The sequence below is a fragment of the Chiroxiphia lanceolata genome, chromosome 16 (assembly GCF_009829145.1).
Source record: "Chiroxiphia lanceolata isolate bChiLan1 chromosome 16, bChiLan1.pri, whole genome shotgun sequence".
In the NCBI taxonomy this organism is placed as follows: Eukaryota; Metazoa; Chordata; class Aves; order Passeriformes; family Pipridae; genus Chiroxiphia; species Chiroxiphia lanceolata.
The window spans coordinates 4,305,704-4,332,253 of record NC_045652.1 but is presented as its reverse complement, the minus strand read 5'-3'; the positions used below and the strand labels follow the sequence as shown (position 1 = coordinate 4,332,253).

At 37.4% G+C, this 26,550-nt stretch overlaps 1 protein-coding gene across 34 annotated transcripts in view; it reads right to left on the bottom strand.

The window, feature by feature from the left end:
- Positions 1-26,550, bottom strand: part of RBFOX1 (RNA binding fox-1 homolog 1) — a 1,157,213-nt gene that overhangs the window by 60,826 nt on the left and 1,069,837 nt on the right. For 31 of the 34 annotated variants that reach the window (XM_032703684.1, XM_032703685.1, XM_032703682.1 and 28 more), the window contains 3 exons: positions 25,026-25,086; positions 19,449-19,502; positions 4,971-5,051 (listed from right to left, as the gene is read on the bottom strand). In XM_032703684.1, coding sequence (XP_032559575.1) covers positions 4,971-5,051; positions 19,449-19,502; positions 25,026-25,086 — 196 coding nt within the window. The remainder of the gene's footprint in view (positions 1-4,970; positions 5,052-19,448; positions 19,503-25,025; positions 25,087-26,550) is intronic. The other 3 variants (XM_032703687.1, XM_032703681.1, XM_032703708.1) reach the window with 1 other exon arrangement.

The window sequence follows — 26,550 nt, the reverse complement described above, 5'->3', positions numbered from 1 at the left end:
TGAGGTTTGAAGAGCGTCAGGTTTTAAATATTTTAATTGCAAAGTGTGACTAGAAAATGAACACTAGAGTCTATAAATGGGACAAACAAGATGAGAGGAAAAAACGTTCCTAATTTAAACAGTTAAAACAATATAATTCTATTCTAATGGTACAATGGACTGTGAACTTACTTTGTATTAATTAAACTCATTGTAATGGCATTTTCTATATTGAAATGAATAACCAGTGATCTGGAAATTCATTTAGACCATTAGGTTAATTACAGAAACCGATGGAAGTTTTATCAGACAATTACAATTAAAGAACACGAACAATGTGGGACAGATTTATAAGCATTTGTACCACCTCAATCATTTTTGCTGAATTCTAGCACCACTTCTTCCAAAATTTTAATCAATATATCAATTAAAAAATGGGCCATCAACTTCATTTGCCCTTGAGTGTGATAGATTAAAATGAATTAATATCGGATTTCTGCATTTTAATATTTTTCTTCTTTTAATTCCATCAGTTGATTGCAGTATGAAAGATTTATTTAGGAGCTGATGAGCATGCTTACTGAAGATGAAACGACTCTAACATTTAGAAAATCTAAGCCAAAATTGACTTCAATTTAAAACGTACTCAATGAAGTCAAGGCAAAATTCTCTTTTATGGGCCTGCTAAACATTTGAGAAATAGAGGCATTCATCTGCACACCATTCTGAATAAAGGCATGTAGAAACTTAAATTTTTTTATCATACCTGTCAGCTAATCAGTCCAGCGAACTGTCCCTTTTAATATATGCTCACAAAAATCCACAGACCTTAAAACTCAAGTATCTTTATACTTACTTGGAGCTAAAATAAAGCCTAAAAGTTTCAAAGTTCTGATTTAGAGAGTAAAAAAATATTTAGCTGTCTTTGAACTTCCCTTTAAATTTTAAATTCCATCTCACTCCCATTGCCTTCTGTGGGACTTGGGTGATGCACAGCTGGACATTTCTGAGATGTGATGCACAAATTTAGGCTGGGGCTGCCTCACTGCACCAGTGCTCAGGCTTGGTGAGCCCAGGAACACTCCTTGGTTAGTCCAGGCCACAGAGATTTCCACTGACATCTCCTTTTCCATGCCCTGGCAGAGAAGGGGCAGGGAGGTGATCAAGGCTCTTCACATGCTGGGAAGACAAGAGACAGCAAACATGACTTGCAAGAAGAGAGGTTTCCACTTTAGGTCATTCCAGTGTTGGAACAGATGACCCAGGACCGTTGTGCCACCTCCATCCTTCGAGGGCTCTTGGAGCAGCCTGGTCCTTCCAACCTCAATTACTCTACAGTTCCACAACTTCGTGTCTTCCTTCTTTCCCACACTTTGGCTCTCATGAACTTGTACTTCATTCACACTTTCAGGCACTTCTATATTATAGAAAAATAGGTACAAAGCAGTTTTTTGAAGTCCTTGCAGCAATTCAGATTTGCATTTTTGCTTCTTTTGAACCATACATACCCAGCCACGTTACTGTCCTCGGCAGGAAAGTGACACAGACATTCAGGGACAGAACCTTTTTCTTCTCTTGAATCTTCCTTTTTCTCGTGGATCCTACTCACGTGTGGCTTCAATGTGGAAAAGTTCCAAAATTATCCTTGATACATTTCTTATTTACCAGGAGATACCAATTTCTCTGGAATTTTAAAATTCCCTGTGGAAGCCACTAGTCTAAAGAAGTGAGGGCAAGGAGAGACTGTCGGTTACGTGGAGCCAAACTGTTTTATTTACTAAGTTCCAGTGAGATATCAGGGGCCTCCAGGAAGCTTCCAGTGAATGCTTACTCACGGGGATTTGGTGTCCTCTAATCATTCCTGGCTGGATATAACTCTTCCCATGATTGTCTGCATTCTGCATTAAGATAATGATGCAGGATTTAGCCGAAATCTCTTGTATCAGTGTTGTCCTGAGGATGCCAATACCATGGGAATCTCTGGCAGCCAAGGTGAGACCAGGAGTTTCCTGCCTGTGGCTGCCTCAGTAAATCAAAGAACCTGTCCCACCCAGGGATGTGAACACATTGTCATGCTGAAACTCTGCCTTCTACATAACAAATGATCTATTCCCAGAATAGATGTGCAAATGAAAAACTGATCCAGGTCCCATCTTCTTCTTCAGCATAAGAGAACAGATGAGGCATGAGAGACTATTGTTACTGATTTGTTCCACTGCTTGCAGAAGAAACAGCTCATTTCTCTCTGTATTATGCGAAGGGCCAGAAGTGATGGAAGGAAGCAGAGCCATGTTTCCATCTCCTGACACATTCAGAGGTGTAACTAATCACTGTACTGGGAAATGTACAGTATGAGACATGAAATATACCCTGGAGAAATATCAGAAGGGAAAGAGCAGCTCCAAGAATTGTGCTCTGCTTTCTGGAGAGCCAACAGGGCAAAAGTGTTCAGAGTCATCAGAGACTACAAGTGACCACTACAATTAAAAGCCAAAATGTTAAGTGAGAAATAGAGCTAGCCAGAATTAAGAAAAATACATCTCACAACCAAGTTTCAGTCCTTTATGCCTTAAAACTTGGGAGCAAAAGATGAACAGTCAAGTTAGACAGGGACTATCCTCTTCCAAATATCTGAAAATTCCTATATGTCATTAGCATTTAATGAACTTGAAATATCTCAGATGGCTTTAAAATAACCTCAGCAGACTCTTTCCCTTCTGTTAAAGCAATTACAAATTTAAAGCCACTTAATTCTTACATTGTAAGCGGTTCTAAAATATCACACGGTTACAATATCAGCAGTAACAGAATAAATGATTAACAAATTCTTCAAAAACGAAAGCTGCAATATTGTTGTCTACCTGAAATGATAACAGTACAAGTATTGATTTCCTAGACACAAATGTTGACTTTTCAGTTATAATTCCAATATTGAAATGTGCATAAAAAATGGAATATAGAAGATCTTTAAAATAATAAAGGAAATGAGACAAAAGTCAACCTTCATTTCTATTCCACTTTTGGTAGAATTTCCTATAGAAATGAAACTATTTTGCATCTTTACTGAAAGCTTTGTAATATTGAGAAATAAAAAACCTAATTACAATCATTAGTAATTGTAGTAATTTCGTGTTATTAGGAGTTGTGACCCTGGGGGGGAAACTGCATTTTGGCAAGATAAAATACTACACATAATAAAAGAAAAATCCTGACTTGCATGCACAGAGATTCAACAAAAGTGTAATAATTTCTTCTGCAAGGGCTACCAGCAATGTCTGTTATGAAACTGTGTATTACACATTGCCCAGTGGGAGGCAGATAGGCAAAGTCTGTTTACTTATGTATTTGGCATAATTGAAAACAAACAGGTGTTTGTTAGGATATCATTATTCAAGGAGCACCACTGCAAAATAAGATTTTTCAAAGGGATTCACTCATGGGACATAATGGAAACAGTGAAGTACAGAGCTCAGGGAGCTTGCAGCTACTCTCCAGGGATTTGATACTAGTGGGAATACAATGTGATGTAAACAGCAGCTCCACAAATAAATGTATCAGTGATGTAATAGGAGCAACAGGGTAAACTTTTGAAGGGTTTTTTTTTAAAGTAATTTTCAGAAACTTAAAAACAAACACTGCCCCCTCTCCTCCAAAATAAGCTCCCTAACAGCAAGATGAGTGAAGTGTTTGGATCATTTTCTGGGAAAACAATTTCAGTCAAAGATTGGTATTTTGGTCTAAAAGGAACAGTGCACTACAAACATGCAAAAAGGTGTCGATTTGAACAATAAGTACTTAGTTTGTCTGTTGCTACAAGGATTTAAAAAAACCTATTGCTTGGGAAAGGTGACACAGCACAAAATATTTCTGGGAGCACCTGGAGGCAAATGCAGATTTAACTGACAATTTAACTTCTAATTTAAAATACTTGATATATTTTGTTAGTTCACTATGCATTTGTAGACACTAGACTGCTGATTTAAAAGTGGATCCCATATGTATCCTGGAGAAGCAGCAACTCTAGGGATGACATGGATAACGTTTGACATAAGAGAATTACATGATTGTAAAGATGATCACTATGGAATTCTTTTCTCCTCATTCCTGGTTTTAATTAAAAAAAATAAATTAATTATTTTAGTAGTCTAGATAAGCTCTAAAAGAGTAGAACTGCATTCTAGACTGAATACAACCTTCATAAAGAGCATATCTGATAATGTTAAATCAGACAATGTAAAGGGTTTTCTTTCCAGAGCGCTGCTGTGAGCACAGAGCCAGTGCAATTACTGCTCCTGCATTCAGCTACAGGCTTCTTATCTGACCAGGAGCCAGAATGGGCATCACTGGCACCACCAATACAATCTAAAACACTCTCAGAAGAATCAGTTCTGCTCCTGTTTCGGGATTTCACAGGACACATTTCCACTCCAAAGTTTTGTGCAGAGAAACGGCTGATGGCAGCATCTATCCTTTCAGCTTGTCTCTGCTATTTTTATTAGGGCAGCTTTTTATAACTCAAAACACCCACTTCCATACAGGCTGTTCCTTTTGTTAAAAAAAAAAAAAAAAAAAAAAAAAGGCTTCATATCTATTTGCTTCCTGACACAATCAAATGGCTGCATGATAAAAGACCTTTTGTGTACTGTGAGCAGGATGGAAGAAGAAACACAACATCTACACAAAATGCAGAGCGTGCAACAGTACTGGATTCCAAAAAATGTCACTATTACTGTAGAATTTTTGACCATTTCTGTAGAACATTGAAATATAGGTAATTTTTTCCTTTTTTTTTTTTAATAAGATATACTTTGAGGATAAAGATGCAACCGAAAAACACCAAATTATCTCTCGACATTACTCACATATTTATAAATATCACATTTGCTTTAACAAAAGCTGTTGGGAAAGTTCACATTTTTCGGGGGCTTAAGTTACATTAATGTGCTTTTGTCACAAAACAGAACAGAAAACGAGCCATAACACTAGCTTACTTGTGGATGTGTATACTAGTGAACTGGGGGCACTGTACACGGGAGATCCCTCCTGGTTTGCCTGGCACAGCAGCACCCTGCCTACAAGAAAGAGAGAGAGAGTGGTATCTGGTTTTGGAACACTTCAACTAAACCTCAGTTTTTTATCTCAAAACAGAAATCAAGTCACAACCGGTGAGAAAGTCACAGCAGTGCAGTGAAGCAGGGGAGCTTTCCGTCCTTTGACTTCAAAGCAGAAAGAGCCCCAATAAACATGTACAGTTTGACAATGGAAAAACAAAACACAGACATGCTCCAGAATCCCAACACCCTTGTTATCCCATGGGGAAGTTGGTGCCCTCTCTGAATATTCCCAGGACCTCTCCCAGTGCTCTCTCTCCCTCTCAGCCCTGTCTCTGGATATTTTGCTGCCCAGGGGAGCATCACCCACACCCACCCACCCATCCCACCCGAGAGCTGCCTCCTCAGCTCCCTGTCCTGGCTGGAATGAGGCTCCTGGAGCCAACTCCACAGGGAAATCAGACCACAGCACTGCCATGGACAGACCAGGAATGATCTTTGTGACATCACTTGTGTTAACACTGGTGGCAAGTGATGACTAGTATATAATACCAGTATATAGTTCAGTACTTTTTTCTCAGAAATATATAAATATAAGCTCATTTCCAGGGAATAAGCGGGATTCAGGACTAAGAACAGAACCAAACAAAAGAAAAAAAAAAAAAGAAAAAAAAATAAAAGTAATAACCAAATCAATTTAAAACAGTATTTTTGCAATGTTCATTTTGAACAAATGACACAAGTTTAGGTTTGTTTCCTGTGGGGTTTTTAAATGAACTTAAACAAAATGCCTTAGTCTTTCTTAAAATAATATTTTAGCAGTCTTAGCTGAACACAGATTCAAGATTGACCAGAGGTAGAAACAACTGTACTTTCACAAGAAGAAAAAAAAAAACTTCTGCACTTCTGGAATAGAGTCTGTCAGGAAAAGCAGGATATGACACATCTGGTTTTGCAGATATATGCGCATATATCTGTATATACACACATGGAATTATATATACACACCCCCTGACATACTTCAAGCTGTCAGGATTTGTGAATCACACAATTCAAAGGCATTAAATTTGTATGGAGATTTGTGAAACTTCAGTGGTTGTGCACTGACACACAATGCAACTCCACAGAGTTCAGTCCAACACGTTTGGAAGGACCAGATTCCTTACAAATGGTAGCCAGGTTTTCCATTGAGTATTACAAGAGCAGTTCTCAACTTGCATTCAGTTACCAGAGCAGAGTTCTTTCAAAAAACATTTTTAAAACATTTTCTGCCCTTAACCAGTTCTCTGATTATTGTTTGCAACTGTCAGTTGAAGGAGAAATATGAGAAATGCTGAATAATGTCATTTATGCAATTTAGCTAAGACTGTGACCACTGGAAATCTCATTAATTATTATGCTTCTAACCTTCCCAGACAATAGCACATTCTTAACAGAATTTAGAAATGTTAGCTTTTTTCCAGGCATTCACTGCTAAAATGAAAGAGAAAACAAGGTAGATTTCCCCTCCCTTAAAACAGCACATATTTGATTATATCAATATCTATCCCTCTGAACTTTCTAAAAAAATCCACAAGTGGAAGCTGTCAAATGAACATGTACCCATTGAGCTGCTAATTAAAAGCAGTATTTTCAGACTACCAAATAAACAGGCTCAGTCCATACACTCATTTGACACCAGGAATGTGTACTTTGGAATATTAATGGATATAACACCACAGATGCTTCAAAACTTGCAGAATGCTGAAAATGAAAATCAGCTGAAGACCCAGAGGCTCATCCAGCTGAGACAAACATTAGGAAAATCAGGCATTTTCATTAGGTTTTAAGAATAGATAACTATAATGACTTCAAGTATAATTTGTAAATATATAAACAAAAAAGCTTTTAGAAATCAAAGATGGCAGCTTGTGTACATTATTCACCATAAATCCCAGATGATACTTTGCTTGCTCCATAGGTATTTTCCAATTCTTACATTTTTTCAGATTTCATCTCCACAAATCTCATTTTCCCTACTCTAGTCTTCTAATTTTTAATGAAAATACTTCAAAACAGATGCTTTTTTCATCTGTGCTACTAGAGTGTATTTAATTTCTTGCATAGAGCCTTCTAATTATATTTTGACAATCTGCCTTTGAATTTGTACATAAAATTAACACTGATAACTAAAACATTATTATTAGATTTTGTTAGAAAAAACATGAACTTTTTAATCTACTTTTGTAAGAAAAGATTATTTCTGCTGCATCTAATTTTGGTATTAAAAACATTTAAATTGTGATTAATACAACTGAGGGAAGACTGAATCATTTACAAGAAGACCTTGGATAAACCTCAGAACACAGAAACAATCTATAAATTCCCCAATGGAAAAAAACCAAAATTCCTCCAGAATACTAAATTCTAGCATGAAGGAATAAAGGGGGTTTTAATATAAAGTTTGTAACGTTTCTGTTCGAACTGTTAACAATATCATGGAGCTGATGAACTTCAGAAAATGTCAGTCATACACAGGAGTTCATCTCTAATTCTCCAATCCCATCTTGTCCCAGCATATTTCAGGCTTGAAATGTTTTCTCCTTAAGAATCAGCTCACAGCCCTGCAGGGATCCACCTCTCACCACTTGGGCTGGGGACAAAACCCCACTTTTCAAGATCAAAGACTATTCCCACTCATCCTTCTCTTCCTCCACTGTTTTCTCCCACAGTTGGTGATTAAGAACATGCTGTTTGATTAGGTCCTTTGTTGAGGCACTGTAGCTATTTTGAGAAATAATTACTCTAAAAATATGCAGGGCTGTGGAAAAAAAATAAAAATTATGCAAAGTCACTGATATTTTTAGAATACTTAAAATTCGGTTCCCAGTGGTTTCAAGACATCTGATTAAATGTATTCTCCTAATTTTTTCATACTTTCAAAAATAAGTTTTTGTGTATAGTTATTTACATGATTCATATAAACTAATCTACAGAGCATAAGTGGAAGTACCAAATATACTGGTGATGCTGCACAGAGCACTCAGTGCCTCAGGCAAGTCACAGCACAAAATTCACTGTATTTCTCAAATACTCAGCCAAGTAGTACCCAAGATCAACAACAGGTGGACTCTCAAGTAAATGATAAAGGATTTTAAACCACTTCTGATAAAAATAGCTTTTAACTGGACCCGCTGGGTAGCCAGCACTACAGACAGCTTAAAAGTAAAGATCTGGAATTAGTTTAAAAGAATTTACACAATTAGTAGGAATCTTTCACGGCGTTGTTTGTGGAAGTATAAACTGAAATAACATAAATGCATTCCAGTAGCCAAAATCAGGCTGCTGATCTAAAATCACCAGTGTTGCAAGGCCTTGGACACGGGCACAGCTCTCTCCTGTCACAGGAAGCAGGTGAAATGCTAGAAACCTTTAGTACTGTGATGGTTTAGAGTTTCTACATCATTTTTGAGAACCTGAGCTTACAATTCACCACCTCACCATGTACAGGGCTTTAGTAGTTTAGGTCATGAACCAAGAGTTTCCAGTTTGCTGTGCTGTTATTTGGGGGGATTCACAAAGCAGAAGAGGACAGAAGTTGCACTGTAAAGCTCCATAACTTACTGGGGGTTTGCCCTGGGACACAAAGTGAGACACGGGGGAAAACTGATTTTCTACTCTCACTCCAGGATTCCTAAAGAACCACACCTTCAAATAAAGCCCTCTGGACAACTCAAAAGTGGCAGTGGTGCTGAGTTCTCTGGTGCTGCCATCCCAGCAAAAGGGTAATCACAGGAGCATTTTCAGTGGCAGGAATTCATCAAGCCAACATGCAGAGCTGGTCTTCACTGGGTATTAGTGCACAAGTAGCTAAAATGAGAATTTGTAACATAGGAACTAAGGAACTTACTACATACAAGGAGATTTAGTGATGATTGCATTACTTTAGTCCATTGTACTCTCAGCTTTCCAGGTAAAACAGCTGCTTTTTATACATATTTATTATATTGTGTCACCAAAAGGAGCTTCTTACTGCTTCTCACAACTAAGTACCAGTTCATACATTCTATAATACTATTTACCACAAAAAAATCCAAACAAAACCACAGGAGAAAGTGAATAAAAACTGACGTTATTTGTGTCCTACTTTGACTATATTATTATAAACAGTTAGTTTAGGACCTTACTCTAAAAGCTACATTATTTATTAAATTCAGTGATTGTTATTCCATTTTCTCCTTCTCCCAACCCAGCTGGGAAGCCCAATCTTCTCCCTGGGTTAGTTCTGGTCATTCTGATCCCTGTTGTCCTCCACACCTTTTGCAACAACTATTATTCCTACACATTCCAGGGGACAATGCATGAAGAAAACTGTAAAGCTGCATCTGTCATGAACAAATAAGGAGATTTGCAAGTGTATCAAAGATCCTCATAAGCAATCCGTGTCCACTCTTGATTTGCTGCTCTAAAATTGGAATTTAATATTGGCCTTTTCAGACAGAAATAGCATTATCTTTGTTTTGGTCTGAACTATTGTTCTATGATGGATTATTTAAAAACGTGTCACAGAAATGGATCAGAAACACCTAATAAAAAGCTCCTGTTGTACAGTAATAGCTTATGTTAGCTTCTATTGTCCCTTCTGACTAGGGAATTTAAAGAGAGCCTCTATAGCCTCTGTCTTGAATACATAACAGTTGTTAAGTGCTCTCTTAGCCCTTCATTATCAATAGTCAAACTACACAGCCTTAGTATGCTTTTAAATATGCTGTTAATTCAAAAAAAGGGGCTTTGTGAGGGCCTTCAGTTATTTGGGATCTCTATACAGGAATAATACTCTACAGATTTTAACACAACCACTCAGGGATGACTGTGTGTTTCATCCATTATTAACAAGGAATAAAGTAGCATCACCCAAAACCACACACCTCCTTTCTTCCAATATGCTAAAAATACAAATAAAACCTATGTTTAATCCCACCAAAGTTTATATATATATATATATATATAGTTTCAGTTAAACAAGAGTGTGGGGAGGAGAACCCAAAGTAGCTGATATCTAAAGGTGAGTTCCATAAGTCCAAACCTGTTTTCATCTTGCCTTCTGACAGCAAACCTGAAATACATTCAATTATTGAACAACCTGTGTGTACTTGCTACCAGTAATGAGAATGAGGCTCTGCTTTATACATACACTTAGGTAGTAAGTACCTGACCCACAAATAACCGCACACATAAAAACAGGGGAAAAAAAACCCACCAACACACAAAAAAATAGGTGGTGAAGGTATTTGTCTCCAAGACATTTTCTGTGATCTCTCTATTCAAAAAATCTATTTAAGATGTTAATTTTCCTTCCATCACTTTTCTAAGCATAGTGCAGGTTTCTTTATTATCACCTCTCAGAGTGTCACCTCAGCATTCAATGAACTCAGGGAACAGCAATGCATGTTACAACAAACATCATTTGTAAGCCACCATCCCAATTATTCTTTGCTGGCTGTATAATTTCCCAGCTCTTGGGAATCAGACCTCTCTCCCTTGTTGTGAATGTGCAGTATCCAGTGAGTTAAATCATATTCTGGGATTGGAAGGTTTTAGTATCATGTAAGTAAAAATCAGACAAGCAACAAAGTTTGCAGCTCTAGTGAAAGATAAGTCCCCCAACCCTCCTTCTCCCCACCTCTTCTCCTCTCTTCATTATATGACTCATCCCACAGTAACAAGGACCTCTCCTTGTCCAGGACCTGACATGTCACACACAACTGGTCAAACTCCTACCAGGAGTGTGTACTCTGGTGCCTTAGACCTGCAAAGAGCTTGTGGACAGCACAGGAGCTGGCAAGTGGCAAATCCTTTGAAGTCCTGCTGCTCCAACTGCATCCTTTTCCTTCCTCCCGACAGGATGAGTTGCTTTGAAGGTTTACCCACTAAAGATCCACAAGAGATCTATTAAAAGCCTCAAAGGTTGTTTTGAGAGGAATAGCTTGGCATTTTTCCTGGCAGATTTTGGTTGTGCCACAATAGTGCTGGTATGTGGCAAAGCAATGCCAGTTTAAAAACACACACAGTGTGTCTGACTCGTTTGTGTTTTAATCAACAAGCCAACCTTACCCTAGATGGGCTCTATAGCAGGAAAAATTTAAGTAATGATTCCCTTCACAAAGTAAAAACAGTTGAAATAAACTTTTCTTCCCAAATATAATTAAAAAATTATTTACCAGTCATAGACATTCCTTGTCTGGAAGCCAAAATGAAACTATGGTATCACACAAACTCAGCTGCTGCTTGAACCAAAATATGTGCCATGCTTAGAGAGTTTACCTGTGCTTGTTGGTGAAGTTTTATCATTGGCATCCAAGTGTAAATCCTTATCCACATATTGTCACCAGAAAAATCTAAAACTGGAAGTGCACCATGTAAAAAAATTGGAGTGGTGGTGTCAGGATTGCCCATAAATGTCACTTTTCTAGAAAATATATTTACTATAGGATATATCTCTACAAATTCAGGTGCACATAAATTGATATTCTGTGATATTCACTGCCATTATTTTGCACTGGGACATGTGTCCCACTGAAGTTGTCCAGGATTTTGACAAATCCAATCTTTATTCCAAATCTTTCCAGGTGGTCCTAGCAGATGTAGTAGGTAGGCAGGTAAATGATGGTTACTCTTGGTTTACTGTAACCTTACTTTTGTTCGTTTGTAACTTTAAGAAACAAACATGAGAGAAATCCTGAAGCATAAATATAAACTCTGAGCTGGTATTATACTGTTCTTGGAATTGGATACTTGAGAATATACAAAATACACTTATGTTCTGCTGATAACTAAAACGGGTCACATTCATACATCTGCCTGTTGAATAAAGATTGCAACAGGAATAGAATCACAGAATAAATGAAACTGGAGCCTTTCTGCCCAAACACAAACACTGCAGTTTCAACATGGCCCTGGAGGGATTACAAGTGGATGTGTTTATGCTTTATCCTCTCATATTGTGTCAAGACACTATTTTCTGTGTAAATTACCTATTTCAGTAAATCTATAAGACAGAGATGCAAATCTAATGCAATTAGATGCAGACATGCAAATTACTAATCCCTCAGTTCTATTTGCTTATACCAGTGAATGCTGGGTTTGACTTATAAACAAAATTCTATTCTGAATGACAAGCTGAGAATATAAAAGAGCAAAAATTGAATCATCATGCATAATCCTGGCTTTAGCTAGTTTATTTCTTTCCTAGACCAGTCAGATTCCAGAATTTCAGGAGCATGAAAAACCGTTACAAAAATGGTAATGCAATGTTTCCAAACTTTCCAAAACGTTCACTTTTATTAGAAGCAGTTCTATGCTTGGAAATTTCCAAAGAAAATCTGAAAGAACCAAACTGACAGAGTTTGTAAAGCACAGTCCCATCTCAGTTAGATCCATAAATGACTGAATGAAAACCTCTGTATTCTGAAATTTACTCTCAGTAAGTATTATGAAATGCAATTGCAATGCAAATATATGGGGTTTCTCCATCCAATGCCCAAAATGGGAAAAAAATGCACGAGATGGAACAGAAAACATCAGCTATATGTTTGGAATACAATTAACCATAATCTTAAGCTGTTTTAGCATTAATTGACAGATGTAATCAAGGTTTAACACACAGCAGAGTTGTTTTCCATTCCACTTAAGGGTATTAACTTTACATTTCATATATTACTTTACTATTTTGCATTTCAGAATAGTTTGTCTGCCTGACTGTCCATCCTAACGCTTGGATCTTCCTAACTTTGTTATTCTTCTAATCAGAGGAATTTATTCCTCTGCATAACTGCTATTAACTTATCTAGCATTGCAAATATCCCACCCAGTTCTGAACAAACAAGTGTTTTAGTGATAACCTTGCAGTTTGTCTTAAATTTTCCTCTGAGAGATTCCTAAGTCACTGCTTTTTACATAAATCCATGGCTGATACTTGGATTGCAATCCCAATTTAATCTATTAGACACCCACCACACATTTTACAGCCTTGACCTCAGGTCCAGGCAGTGCCCACCCAGACTCACCTGTGTTGGCAAATAATTGGGAGACAGGAACAGCAGCTATAGAACAGCTGGTTTTACATCCAGACTCTAAACCTACATGACACACAGTCTGGAGAGGCTGTCATCTTACCTAATTTATTTTTGGATCTGTCACTAATCAGGAAGCTACAGAACACATTTTCACCTAGCACCAGAATGATGTTTAAATCAGAGAAGTCCAAGCATCATTTTTCCTCAAAAAATTCTCTTTGTGAGTAAAGCACAACACTTAACTTCCTTTTTAGCCCTTTAAAATTTGATCAATTATATCCACAACAAAAACATACAAGTAGTAGAAGTAATGCAATAACAAAGAAAGGAGAGTAGAGCTCCTGCTTGATCAGAATGCTTTCTTTTGTTTTAGTGAAGTAATATTTAAACAAACAAGGCAAAGCTCCTGCTCTGTGGAATTAGGAGAAACATGGAAACATGGTCAGCAGATCAAGACCTGTGTCTCAGCAAGACTGTACCACCAAGAAAACTGATCCAACCACCCCCAGACAACTCCTGTTCCAACTTTTGGGCAATACAGAGTTTCTGTTTGTCCAGTTTCTGTTTGTGCATAAATTCATCATAATCCTGTATCAAAATGATTCCTCTATACCAGGTTGGGGTCAAAAATTTCCAAACTTTGACACTGAAGAAGCAGGAACTCTCTTCTTAACCACTCTCCATCTTCTGGTATAAAGCTCTACCTACAGTTCAAGATCTACCATCAAATAATCAAGAGTATAGAATTTTTTAGAGATCCTATAGGTACAGTGTGAAAGCCTAAGTGTATATACTATGTGATTAAATATACATCCAAAAGAATCACCTTTAAAAGGGTAACACTGACACAGTATCTGTGATGCTCTCTTTAAAATGTGCAGACTTCCACACAATGGGGAATAAAGGTAGATTAATCTTGCTCCAGATTTAAACATATAACCAACTGACTAAATTAATATTTCAAAAAGAAGTCGTTGGCATTATTCTTTGAATAATCCTTGTTCAGTTAACATGAGGGTATATATTTTAATGAAAAACTAATTATACTGTAGCATAAAGCATAATTAATTCTGGACTTTTTCTGTATGTGTAAATACCTAGTACAGATGCTGAATTCCATTTTTCTACTGGCTTTATTCATCTTCCATAAACCAGTATATATCCACTATAATGGCTTGTAACAGCTCCACAGAGTTTAGAAAAGCATTAGCTGTTAATCTAGCTAGGATGTCATCATTTGTATGATGGTACTTTAACATTTGAGTTGTGAAACAAGAGCTACAGCGTGGTTCTATGCTTTGAAAAGGAGCATCTATATAACAGGTGGAATATTAAAAAATAATTACTTAACTGTAGTTAGAAAATTATTTAAACTGCTTATCTAACAATCTTGAAAATATATTTATTTAGCAAAGTTCAAATCTAAGGCTATGTAATCAACTTGTAAAATGAATTAATCTAAGTGGTGACAGACAGCCAGTTTCCACTATAATTATGCTTTAGAGATATGGTACAGTGAACTTTTACCCCAGGATTAGAACTGCTGTGCAAGCATATAATTCAGCTTCACAAACTCCAAACATCCTCACTGAGAAGTGTTTCTAGGGTATTTGCTGAGCTTATGCAAGACTCATTTAAATTCAAACAGAAACACTATAAAGATGAAATGAATCCCAGGTGCTCTCACACTCCAGAAATAGATGCTTTAAGACATGAACAAAGAGAATTAGTGTTAGCAAATGTATAGGAATCCTCTTTTCCCCTGGATTCCTCTTATTTGAGTGCATATTTTGATTTACATTACTATGGTATTTCTTTACTTAATTATATATAATGTGATATTTAAAACTTTTAAACAAACTTGTGAAAGGAAGCTTGTTACAAAATCTGATTGTTGGCAGGCACTGTTACCTTCCAAATCCACAACATGCCAAAAACTTCCCTGTTTTCTGAGGGCATACAAAATAGCTAAAAAAAAATATAAGCTCTTTCCTTCTCTTTCATTTTAACTGATGGGGAAAATTTTGCCAGTGCCCTTGGAATTATAACTACTCACTGCCCAGGGAACTGGGTGCCTACAATAGTCCTCACTGGTTAAGACTATTTATGAAGTGACCACAACTGAGGGCTATGTAGGATGACTCTTGAAACTCCTTTCTGAAAAACTTCTAGAAACACATCATTATTCAGGAGAAATAACAGTCCCTTAAGTAAAATGAGAATGGAATCTATTATTTGTCACCAAGCTGTGCTCCATGACTTGTTCTAAGGGTTCTTCAGCACTAGTCTTCTGTCCTTTCTTTCTCCACTGCCAACTTAAATCTGGAAATTCCTGAAATACTGTTTGTTGGTCGTGATCAGACAAGAGTATTTTCTCATGTGAGTCACAGGGAATGTATAACTGTTCTCTGAGAGTTCACTAGATTTCCAGGTAATTTCTGTAACATCTTTTCCCTCATCTGCCAAAAAGAAGCCTCTCCAACAGGTATAACAAATATATTTTCTGCCATCAATGACAAAGTCTTCTAAAATGGTCTTAGTAGTCTCAAGCTACCTGCTTTAAAGGACTGATCTGTTGTAGTAACACAGGTGCAACAATATTCTGTATTTCAATAAGGAGAGTGCAGGAGGTTGCTCAAAAATTCATCATTCAAAAAAAACAAAAGAGGGAAACAAAAAGATCTGCAATAACTGAAAGGAACAGCACAGAAATTGTCTTTCAGACTGCCTGAGGCTGAAAGGAAGGCTAGTTATTACAGATAAAGTATACACTATATAAAAATAAGCAGGTAAAAATTATATTATAACAAACCATAGAAGGAAAGAAAGAACCAGAGTACACCTAGTAAAGAAACCCAGTTGGAAATCTGTATTTTCCCAGCCATAAATGAGTGTTTAGGGGAAGTGAACAGACTCTAGTTGAATATAGCAAAACTATGGGTCACTCTGGGATGTATTTAAAACTGGAGGGATACAGAAATAAATGAAAAATTTGTCCCAGTTTACACAAAGAGTTTGTGAGATGAATCACACAGTGTTTCTTACAAACTTCCTCATTAGGACCTGCCTATGAACTTGATAAAAAGTTTACTGGAAAAGATAAGCTGAAATGGAAATCATAACTTCATTAAGCATTTCTTTCTCATGAAGAGGAAAACCACCTTAAATAGTATGCCTTTATTTAATAGAGGGAGAGTGGACATAAGTCAGTTTTAAAAAATTCCTTATCCATTATCATACGTGGAAAAGTGGAACGCTGTGAAAATCCGGACATTATAAACAGAAAAAAAAAATCCCTGTCCTTTTGTTTTCTATGAAATATCATTTTAAGGCTCCCCAGTGGAGTGGTGGGAAGGGCAGGAGCATGCTCACCAACACATCCACAGTCAGCAGCCATCAGGGAGCTTTGCCAGACCTTGGAATTGCAGAGCAGCCTTCAAGGGGCCCTTCATGAACGTGTCACTGGAAATCCATACTAACACTACCACAGCCATATTTCCAGAGGGTTCTAATTTACTACAGCACGAGAATCTCACAGGCACAAAAACAGCCTTCGAAGGGCTACCCAGGAAGAAAAATCTATAGTGGTTCGTAAATATATAGTATTTTGCAGTCCCCAAGTAATACTTTACTTTCACAGTGTCTGTTGTGCACCTGCCACGCATCCTGTCGGCTCCATTTTTAGCTGTCACCCGTTTCCTCCATAAAGGTTTTTCCTTCACACAAGTGAACACTCAGGGAAAAAAAAAAAGCTGAGCTATAACAATCATGTCACCGGTCCTACTGTTTACCGTTATCTTCAAGGTTTTAGGGTTGATTTACATTGCGTTCCTCCCTATTTGACTTTAATTGTCTGCTTCAAGTTGTCAGGACATAACTATATCTTAGATTTGCATTGCATTAGGGGATCTTCTCCTTTCTCTATTGATCTTGTCTTATGGAGTAATTTAACTCAATTCTAATTTTCTTTTGCACGCGGGGTGCTCTCCAGCCAAGGAAGTGAGTTATGTGTATTCAAGTGGTGCATCTTATGAATCTTGTTAAGCTTTACCGCCTTGCAGCCCGCACTGATGGAATATTTAATCACAGCAATGAGTTGGCAGCTATGATGTACAATACGGCTCAGCCTTGCGGCGTGTGTCTTCTCCGGCAATTGAGGAACGGGGGAATTTGCCATCCATCAGTGCCATCCTGACAGCTTTGTATAACCTTCTGTTTTTCACTTATTTATGAAGATTAAAGGTACTTTAAATCAACAGTTTCTCTGCAAATGTATCATCTTTATTTCAGAAGTGGCCAAATTTTTCATCGTTTACTCAGGAGCGAAAGGAACTTCTTGCACCGACTGCGAAAAAGTTGGTGCGATTTTATCCTGACAGTGTTGGAGACAATAATTAAACCAAATAACTAGAACTTTCACTGCCTTAAAAATCACATTTGTAATTCTATCATCTTCAAAAGTGCAATTGCTTCTTCTCTAACAAAGGTGGGGGGGGGAACCCAAAAGTAAAGATACGTTGCACTATTCTATTCCAGTGGCAGTGCTCTTTTACAGTTTCATTTTCTAACAGCTTTAGGGGATCTAAAAATCTCCTAAATCTGTTTAAGAGATTTGAACTAAACTGTTTAAAAGAAAGTTTAAATGTCTGAGAAAATGTCATCTCTGAATCAATATAAAAAAATATGCATTTGACACGCATTAGAAAAAAAAACCACAACAAAACCCAACCATAAAACTGTCTGCATGCATAAACAGAAAAAAAAAACCCACCCTGAAATAAATGAAGCATCCTGATAGAACTTTCTGCATAGGTGTGGTAGAGCGCATGTCATAATTCATAAAATTAAATTAATACTCTTCTAATGGTAATTAAAGATTCTCATTAAGAAGGGCAAACACCTCCCTAGTGTTGGCAATAAAAATGCACTTGGGACTTTAGGAGGTTATACAAAAAAATCAATAACCTGCCATTTTATAATTAAAAGACAAAATAAATGTTAGGGAAAAGTCCAGTAAATTAGGAAAATTACCTTCAGGAGAGATTGAAAATATTGATTTTAATTTACAAACTATGTGAACTCTTCATGCCCTACTTCATGAGACAATTATAAGTCAGATTGTTAATTCTGCATACGTATTAGAAAATTGATTACTGTACTATGGGAATATTATTATATTTGTCATTAACACAAAGTCATTTATATAAAATGACTAATAACTCTGACTTTCTAATTTATGCAGGTTCAGGGTTGGTTCACTAACTGCTCAAACGAGATCAATGTTAAATTCCTGTTTTCAACTTAGACATTCATCACGGAGGGAAATAAATTCTGCCTACACTAAATATTGCAATCCCATGAATGCCAGGTTAGTATTTTTATTATACTTTGCCACTTTTATCCTAATTGGAACATTTTTATCTATTTCAGTAGAGGCATTGGATGTATTACAGGCAGGTTTTTTTCAACAATAAATATCTGTTTGCAACAATGACCTTTTCAACAATTTTTATCTCTTCAAGTCCCTCAAAGTAGCAAAAGTTTTCAGCTTTGTCTAGTGGAGACTCAAGTACCTCCATGAAAGGAAATTCCCCAGCTTTTGTGGGCAACCTCTTCCCAAGCTTAACTACCATCCACGAAAAATGCTTTCCTGATTTCTTCATGGGCAGGATCCAAATTCCTCTGAAATCAACTGGGTTTTGGAGTACAACTAAGTTTATTTTCAATCTTGTTGCTAAAGCACATTTGGAAACTGATGCTTGCCATGACTGAATTCCAGCAGAAAAAGACTGGATCTCTCTAACTCCAAATTGCAACCAGGATCAGAATTCCGTCTCACTGAAGACTCAAGTGATAATAGAGATTTCAAATACAAAAAATATCAAACTGAAAAACTAAATATAAAATTTAAAAGAAATATGTTCAAAAAACCATTATGAACACAAATAGTCCATAGCTGTATGCATCTACCTGCATATCTATACAAACCAAAGATTTTTATAGATAAGAGTTTTTGCTGTTGTTGCTCACTAGGTTTAAATAATTCCTGGAGGAAAGTGACAATACTGAAATATAAAATAAAATATAAATAAAATAAAATCTCATGTGGGACTGGGATATTGCAATACATTTCATGTTATACTATCTACTTTCCAATAAAAAGGTATTCATATATCTTGTATATAAAGTTTAGTATGCCCAAGTAACTTAAAATCCTGCATCACAAATCCGTAAATAACTTGTAGATAATGTGAAATCACACAAAGAAACCAAACCTCACACCAAACACATATTCTGTACTTTTGCATATTTTAAAGAATACTAAAATAAAATATGGCATGGACAACTATAGCACAATCCTTACCTGCATAGAACTCTGGACTATAAACTGCACCAACAACTGGATTTAATTTCCAGCCTGCAGCAAACATAAAAACACAATGGAGTTAATATTGCAATTGGTGATGATAATAATAATTAGTATCATTGTAGAGAAATAAACAGATAAAAAGGCTTCAAGAAAGGTCATCTGAATTAAACTTTTATAGGCATCTTTGATTACTGATCTTTGATATCAGACTCTGATGTACGGAAATAAGTAATGAAACAAGGCATTCTCCAGACATGGCACTGGGGTGGATGACCAGGTGAACTACTCTGGCTGAAATGCACAGTTGCCATGGACTTACTCCTTAAGCTGTGGAATGAAGTCAGCACTAGTTCAGGTATCCCTGTACCCTGCAGTACCAGAGCACATCAGTTCTTAGTCCAGAGAGGCCAGGACAGTCCATTCACTGGACACAAACATTCTGATAAGCATTTGTTAGTGGGGGTTACAAGGCAACCAAATAATCAGAGCACTTTGAGTCCACTCTGGGAAAAATGAAAGCACAGACACAGTGTGGAAATGTCTGTTGTGACATGAAAGAGATGTGGGATCCAGCCAAATGCCAGGGACTTTGTCCATCTGCATTTGTAAACCTGACTGTCTGCGCTGGAACAGGACAACCGCAGACACACACAGTGCTGGGGAGAGACTGGGAATGCTTCAGTCACATCCTGCACAGCTCTAAGGGGCACAAATGCAGCCACTGCCTTTGTCTTAAATAATCACCCTCCTCCCCCTGCTACCATAGAACCAAAGCACAGACCCAGGAGATCTCCTGGGCCGTGTGTCCTGGCCAAACTCCAAAGAATCGCTGCCGTGCCCTCACACCTGATGTGGCATTTCCAGCTGAGCCTGGAGTGCCCAGGCTGGCTGCACGAGCAGCCACATGTGCAAAGCATGTGTGATGTTTAAGACAACCATGCTGGAGGGGAAGGGACAAGAGAACAGCAAAAGAAAACACTGGGAAACTCGTTAGTGTTATGAGCTGTGGTAAAGTGCCAATCGTGTTTTGCTCAGCCACAGGTAGATCCACTCCCAGTTAACTGCAAACTCCACAGAACATCCCCCCACCCACACTCTTTCTTTTTTTTTTCTTAAGTGAACAATTATTTTGAACTACTGGGGCTGAAAAATTAGGGGTTTCCTAGAGCACACTCAAATCAGAGGAGTGGGAAGCACCTTTTGTAAATGGGAATAAAGAAAAAAAAAAACTGAGAGAAAAAGCATCTTGCAAACTCCAGAACTATGGTACTTAAAATAGGACTTATAACTGCTGCTGGAATGAAAATACAATCGAGACAGTGACAACAAGGCTTTTTCAAAATCACAAAAGCCAAGATTAGAAGAATTTAAATGCACAATAGGCTTATTTCTGCCTTAGCCATATCATGCAGTGCAAAAGGACAGTGAAAAAAATCATAAAAACCCAAGGCATTATAGGACTGAAAAAGTGTCATGCAAAATGTCAGTAAAAACACAAAAGAAAACTATTTCTACCCTTTTCAGGGCACTGCTGTCTGTATCTGATGCACAGTCACTACTTACCAGTAACTAACTGTTCAGTAACAGGGGAGGGGTGGTTTTGAAAGGCAACTCAGGGCTAAATTCAGAGCAAGGAGCAGCACTGCATGACATCTGCTCTGCAGAAGTGACTGCAGGTGCTCTATGCACCTAAAAGACAGTTACAGAAGCTGAAAAATGCCCAGCCTAGAAGGGTTAAGGCGTCTTGCCTCCTGAAAATACCACAGGATTTTTACCCGACCCTTCAATTTTACATACTACGGGGTTATATTTAGGGACATTGTGGTATAACATCTCTTAGCCAAATTTCATTTGATAGAAAATCATTCAAATTTTGAGACTTTCGGTAAAAATCTAACTTTTTATAGCTTAGGGAACAGACAATATTTCAAATTCAGTACTTCCTCAGAAGACCACTGATCAACACAACCCAAAATGAAAGATTGGACAGAATTCTAGATCTGTCAGCTTTTGCTGTCAAAGCAGCTGACAGACATCTCTCAGCTTCTAAGTTACACTAACAGTGCCACAATTTGTCTGAGAGGAAGAAAAAAAAAATCTTGGAAGAGGCAGATTGTTCTTCACAGCTGAAAGGCACTCTCATATTTCAGCTCCTTACCACTCTCCCAGTGACGGCTGTCTCATCTAACTTTTTGAAGCCTATAGAGGAAATACTTCATTCATCGTGAAAATAACAGTAATTAAACTTAACTTTATCTTGTCAGCCAACAATGTGCTGGCCCATAGCTGTGTGGGTTAATCAAGTGTGATGGGAGTTGATGTATCCGAGCCAGCAGCTGCCAAGTAACCCGACTGCAGCAGCTGGAGGAGGTAAATTCTTGGCTGTGGGTGTAATTTTGTGCATTTTTCTTACTGTCACAATATTAATCTCCTCCTCAAGTTGAGACTGTAAAAGCTTAAAACTTAAAAACCAGCCAAGGAAAGGAAAACCCCTCTGCTTGACCCAGGCTCCCACCCCGTGGAGTTATCCAAAGAAACCTGCAACACCTTTTGCTTCCCTCCTGTTTGCTGCAGAGGTGTAAGGGAGGGAATTTAACTGTGCTAATAGACACTAGCTGTGATTTTGAACCTAAATTTAGAGCAAGAGAAGGCTCAAATTCAAGGCACCACAAGTATAAACTTCACAACATATTTATCTTTTTACTGCTCCCTGTTTCATGCCCCCCATTTATTGCTGCAGTTCTCGGAATCTACTTGCCCATAATTCTCCGTGCCCTACAACACTTGGCTGAGCATCCTGAATTGCAATATGGGCATCAGAAGACAGTACAACTGTGAACAGGATAGGCTGGAACATCTAAAAATGCCTCAAATATTTTTGCCAACGAGTAGAACTCCTGAGACTGAATTTCTTTGCAAAGAAAAGGTAGTTCTGTCTCCAAAGCATGAGGTGAGCCATCAAAACCATCCTGTCTGATAACAAACTCGCAAAGAAAAGCTCTCCTAGCAACTGAGCATTTATTAACTGCTCATTTGGGGCAGCCAAAGGTCAGTGGAAAGCATACTTATTTCAAAGATCATTTAGACACAAAAGCAAACAACTTATTTGAATGAAGCTGCACACATTAAAAAAAGCAAAAAAGTCTAGGTTTTTGTGCATCAAAACCTACTGACTTCCACAATCCTATTAACAACATGAGCCCTGTTACTGAACAACCAGCAGCGTTCAGGAATGAGAGACAAAACAGTGTGTATCTTGTTTTTAAATGAAAATAAATATCAGTGCCTGATGTTTTCATATAACACAACATGTGCCCCAACTACTTTTTGAATACCTGCCAACAACACGTCAGTCACAACATACTCTTTGAAAAATAAAGGCAGGCATTAAAAAATAAGTGGTTCTGAAGCGACAGGCACGTGCAAACAGAATTGTTTCGGGCTACCTGCATCAGAAATCTTGCAAATGTTAACGTGCTGGGAGAAAAACTAGCCTCATCTTTTATTTAAAAGATGAGACCTTTACTTTAGACAACAATAATCTTTAATAAATAATCAGCTCTAGCACTGCTTAATTCCTGACACAATGATAAAGAACTAGAATCATCCCATGCCAGGATGACTGATAACACAGGCACTGATGAAACTAAATGAAGCACCTTGCATGTCTACACTTCATTCCCTGTTGCTTGTGATGATTATGCAAGAGGAACGTGATTGTCCTCGTGTGTTTACTTTAGGAGACCTCAGATATTAAAAAAAGTAACAGAAAAAGCACTGCAAGCAGAGTTTTTCTTGGTAGATACCCTTCAAATGGTGTGCAAAAGAACATTCTGCACGCAACACCTTGGTTGTATGGATTCACAAAGATAAAAGCTAATTTTTAGGCACTGAACAGGATATTTCATACATTTGGTGAGATCTAGTACAGATGGAACAGGATGGAAAAGGACAAACAAAAAACACTTCCAGTGGGAAACACTTTATAGCAGATTTTGCCTGTGCTGGTTTTGGATAGTACTAAATGATAATGTAAGGCCTAAGTAATCCTGCAGTGCAGGGCACAGACATGAACCTCCTCTAAAACGAGATTCCTAAAAATCTCACCTCTCTCGTTGCCAGCATTCCCTTCCTTCAGCACTGGGTATGCTGATATGTAACGTGTTATTTGCTAATGAATAGTTTTGTAGCCTTAGGACACTATGAATACAAAATATGCATCGTCCTTTGTAGAAAAACTACTTTTATCATTACAAGAGAGCAGACAGAGTTCATGGTCTCATATGCATATGTATAATGCTCTGTATTGCAACAAAATCTTGTTATGTGATTCTGTCAAGCCTTGTGTCTCTTTCACTAAATTCACCAAGATGCTTTAAAACCAGTAAAAGCCAAGGAGATTCTCCCATTTGCATCATTTACCAAGTTTCACATTTACATACGAAATGAGGAAGAAAACAGTTTCTGAGAAATCATGAGGAATTTCAGACCCTTCTTCTCCAAATCGTTTTAACTAGCTCAATTATCACACGTCAAATAAAACCCATCACTTTATTTTCATTGTGCTGAGAAAAAATGATGAGCCTTTCATTAAAAAATAAAGCCACTGTTTGCTCTGGGTTTTAGTAAAACCTCACTAATGAGACATCAAATACAGAAAATATGATCCATTATATTTCAAAATGGAAAAGAATCTAATCTACCTTTGGAAACCTTAATGTGCAGATTTCATCTGCTTTCTACTGGATGGGAAAAACTGCATTAAATTGAAACACAAATAATGACAACTACACAGTCTACTGAAACTGAAAAGTAATTGCCATTAACTTCAGTTCATGTGGTATTGTTTGACATGGCTGAGTTAGGAACTTGTTTGAATTTCCTGAACTAGTAAATGAAAACTCAAGCATGTGATCAACCACTCCCAAAGGAAACAGTTTTTAAAAAGTATTGTTTCTGGAGCCCTCAAATATCTATGGATTATTTTTCTATCATTAATGTACAATATTACATCAACTTAGGGCAGTATTAGACTGAACTTTATTTTTAGGTGGCTTGGAATTTTCATTTTTTCATGGGGGGAAAAAAAAACCTAAAAATGCTGGAAGCAGAACCCAGTAATAGTTTGCTCTTTTCTTCCAACACATTACGGTAGGAAGACACAAAGTTATCTTTGACTAGATCCCTGTCTTGGTGCTAAAAGGTATCTCATGCCTGACAGAGACATTCTTCTTGCTGCTCTGCCCACCTCCCTCACCCAAACCAAACTGAATCCTTCACTGCAACATTACCACTGCACGAAGGCAGAAGAGAGGAAAGCTTTCCTGTCGGGTCTCTTTTCCTCTACAAAACCCTCTGGGGTTGGGTTCCAGCCAGGCAATGGGATGCATGCTACACCCACGTGGATGCGAATGAGCTGGGATGGATTTTATGGAATTTCCAGGTCATGATTTGGGACGCCGGGCAAAACCTGAGCCCTGGGAAATGCAGGTGGTGACACCTCACGAGTTCAGCAGTGAGGTTTGACATGCAGGGGCGTTCAAACCCAGCTCTGGGGTTTCATGCACTTACCATTCGTGTAAGGGTTGACCGTCTTTTTATTTGTCATTACACGTGCTGTTGCATTATTTACCTAAGCACATAGAACACTGGATTAGAAAGGGTTACAGGGAGGGCCCGTGTCACTATTAAATGCATGCATTATTACTGCTATTAGTCATGTAAAAATAAAATGCAATTTAATTTATAGAAGGCAACAGGTGCATAACAAAATCATACTATTTATAATTACATTTACTTTCATAACCATTTTAACTTACAAATCATTTCAATAAAGCAACATCATATCATTTAAACTTTAATAAAAAGACATTAAAAGCAAATTAAAAGGTATTGCATAATTTAAGACTTAAGAGCATGCTTGTATTCCATGATAACACTGATACAATAAATACTCAAAACAGAAAAAAAAGAAAAAGATTATATGAAGGAACATGCAGTGGAGTAGAAAGGAAAGAGACAAGGTACAAGGAAACAAAGAAAATGTCAAAAAAGGGACAAACGAATTTTAGCAGTGTGCAACATAACCCTTCAGAAGAGAAGTACCATTGGAAAAGCAACATCTAGCATTCAACACTTGGAACAAGAGCCTTTTTCATTGCAAGAATTAACAAAATCATTCAAGCTTTAAAATCACAGCTAACAAAAGGATAAAAAGAGGGTGCATTATTTAACACAATATGGAGTTAACAATCTGAGTAAGATGTGCACGAAGTCATATCCTCAATCCAATCAGTGCCTCCCAGGCTTGCTTAAAACGTACACTCAATTACAGGCGTACCAATATAGAAAAAAATGTAGCATCAAGAAAACTTAATACAACAAGTCAAAAAAATCCACGTGGTATATCAGCGCTAAATACGTGAAACGGCAGATGGACTTCTCCACTTACCATTCAGCACCATCGCCAGCATGGGTATGTATACAGTTACCATGGTTACTGAGAGTTTGGTGAGGGCCCTAAGCGCTACCGTCGAAGGGGGGAAAATGAAAAGGCAAAATATGCAACATCTTACTCAAAAGACGACAGCATTTTCAATTGGTAATTTTTTTTTTCTTTTTTTTTTTCTTTTTTTTTTTCTTTTTTTTTAAAAATTCTAACAGAGACGACTGAGGGCAGTGTTGAAGGGGATCCAGTGGTAGGAGAAAACGCGTTGCTGCTGGTTTTTTATAGAGACAGGGGTGGCTCAGGCCACCCAAGCCACCTCATGGCTTCCATCAAATTAAGTGTTTAAATTGGTCGTTCTCTAGCCTGGTTTTGTGTTTGTTTTTTTTTAATTTCTTAAATTTTTTTATCTTTTGGATGCTTCTTTCCCAATCTGAATTTGTTTGGAAAGCCACTGTGGATCCCGCATCAACCCTGCAGCAAAAAAAAAAAAAAAAAAAAAAAAAAAAAAAAAAAAAAAAAGAAAAAAAAGAAAGAAAAAAAGAGAAAGAAAACAAAGAAAAAGAAAAAAACCAACCTTTTGTTTGTTTTTGTTTTGTCTGTCACACTTTTTTTTTTTGTTGTTGTTCTCAATTTTTTTTTTAATTTTTT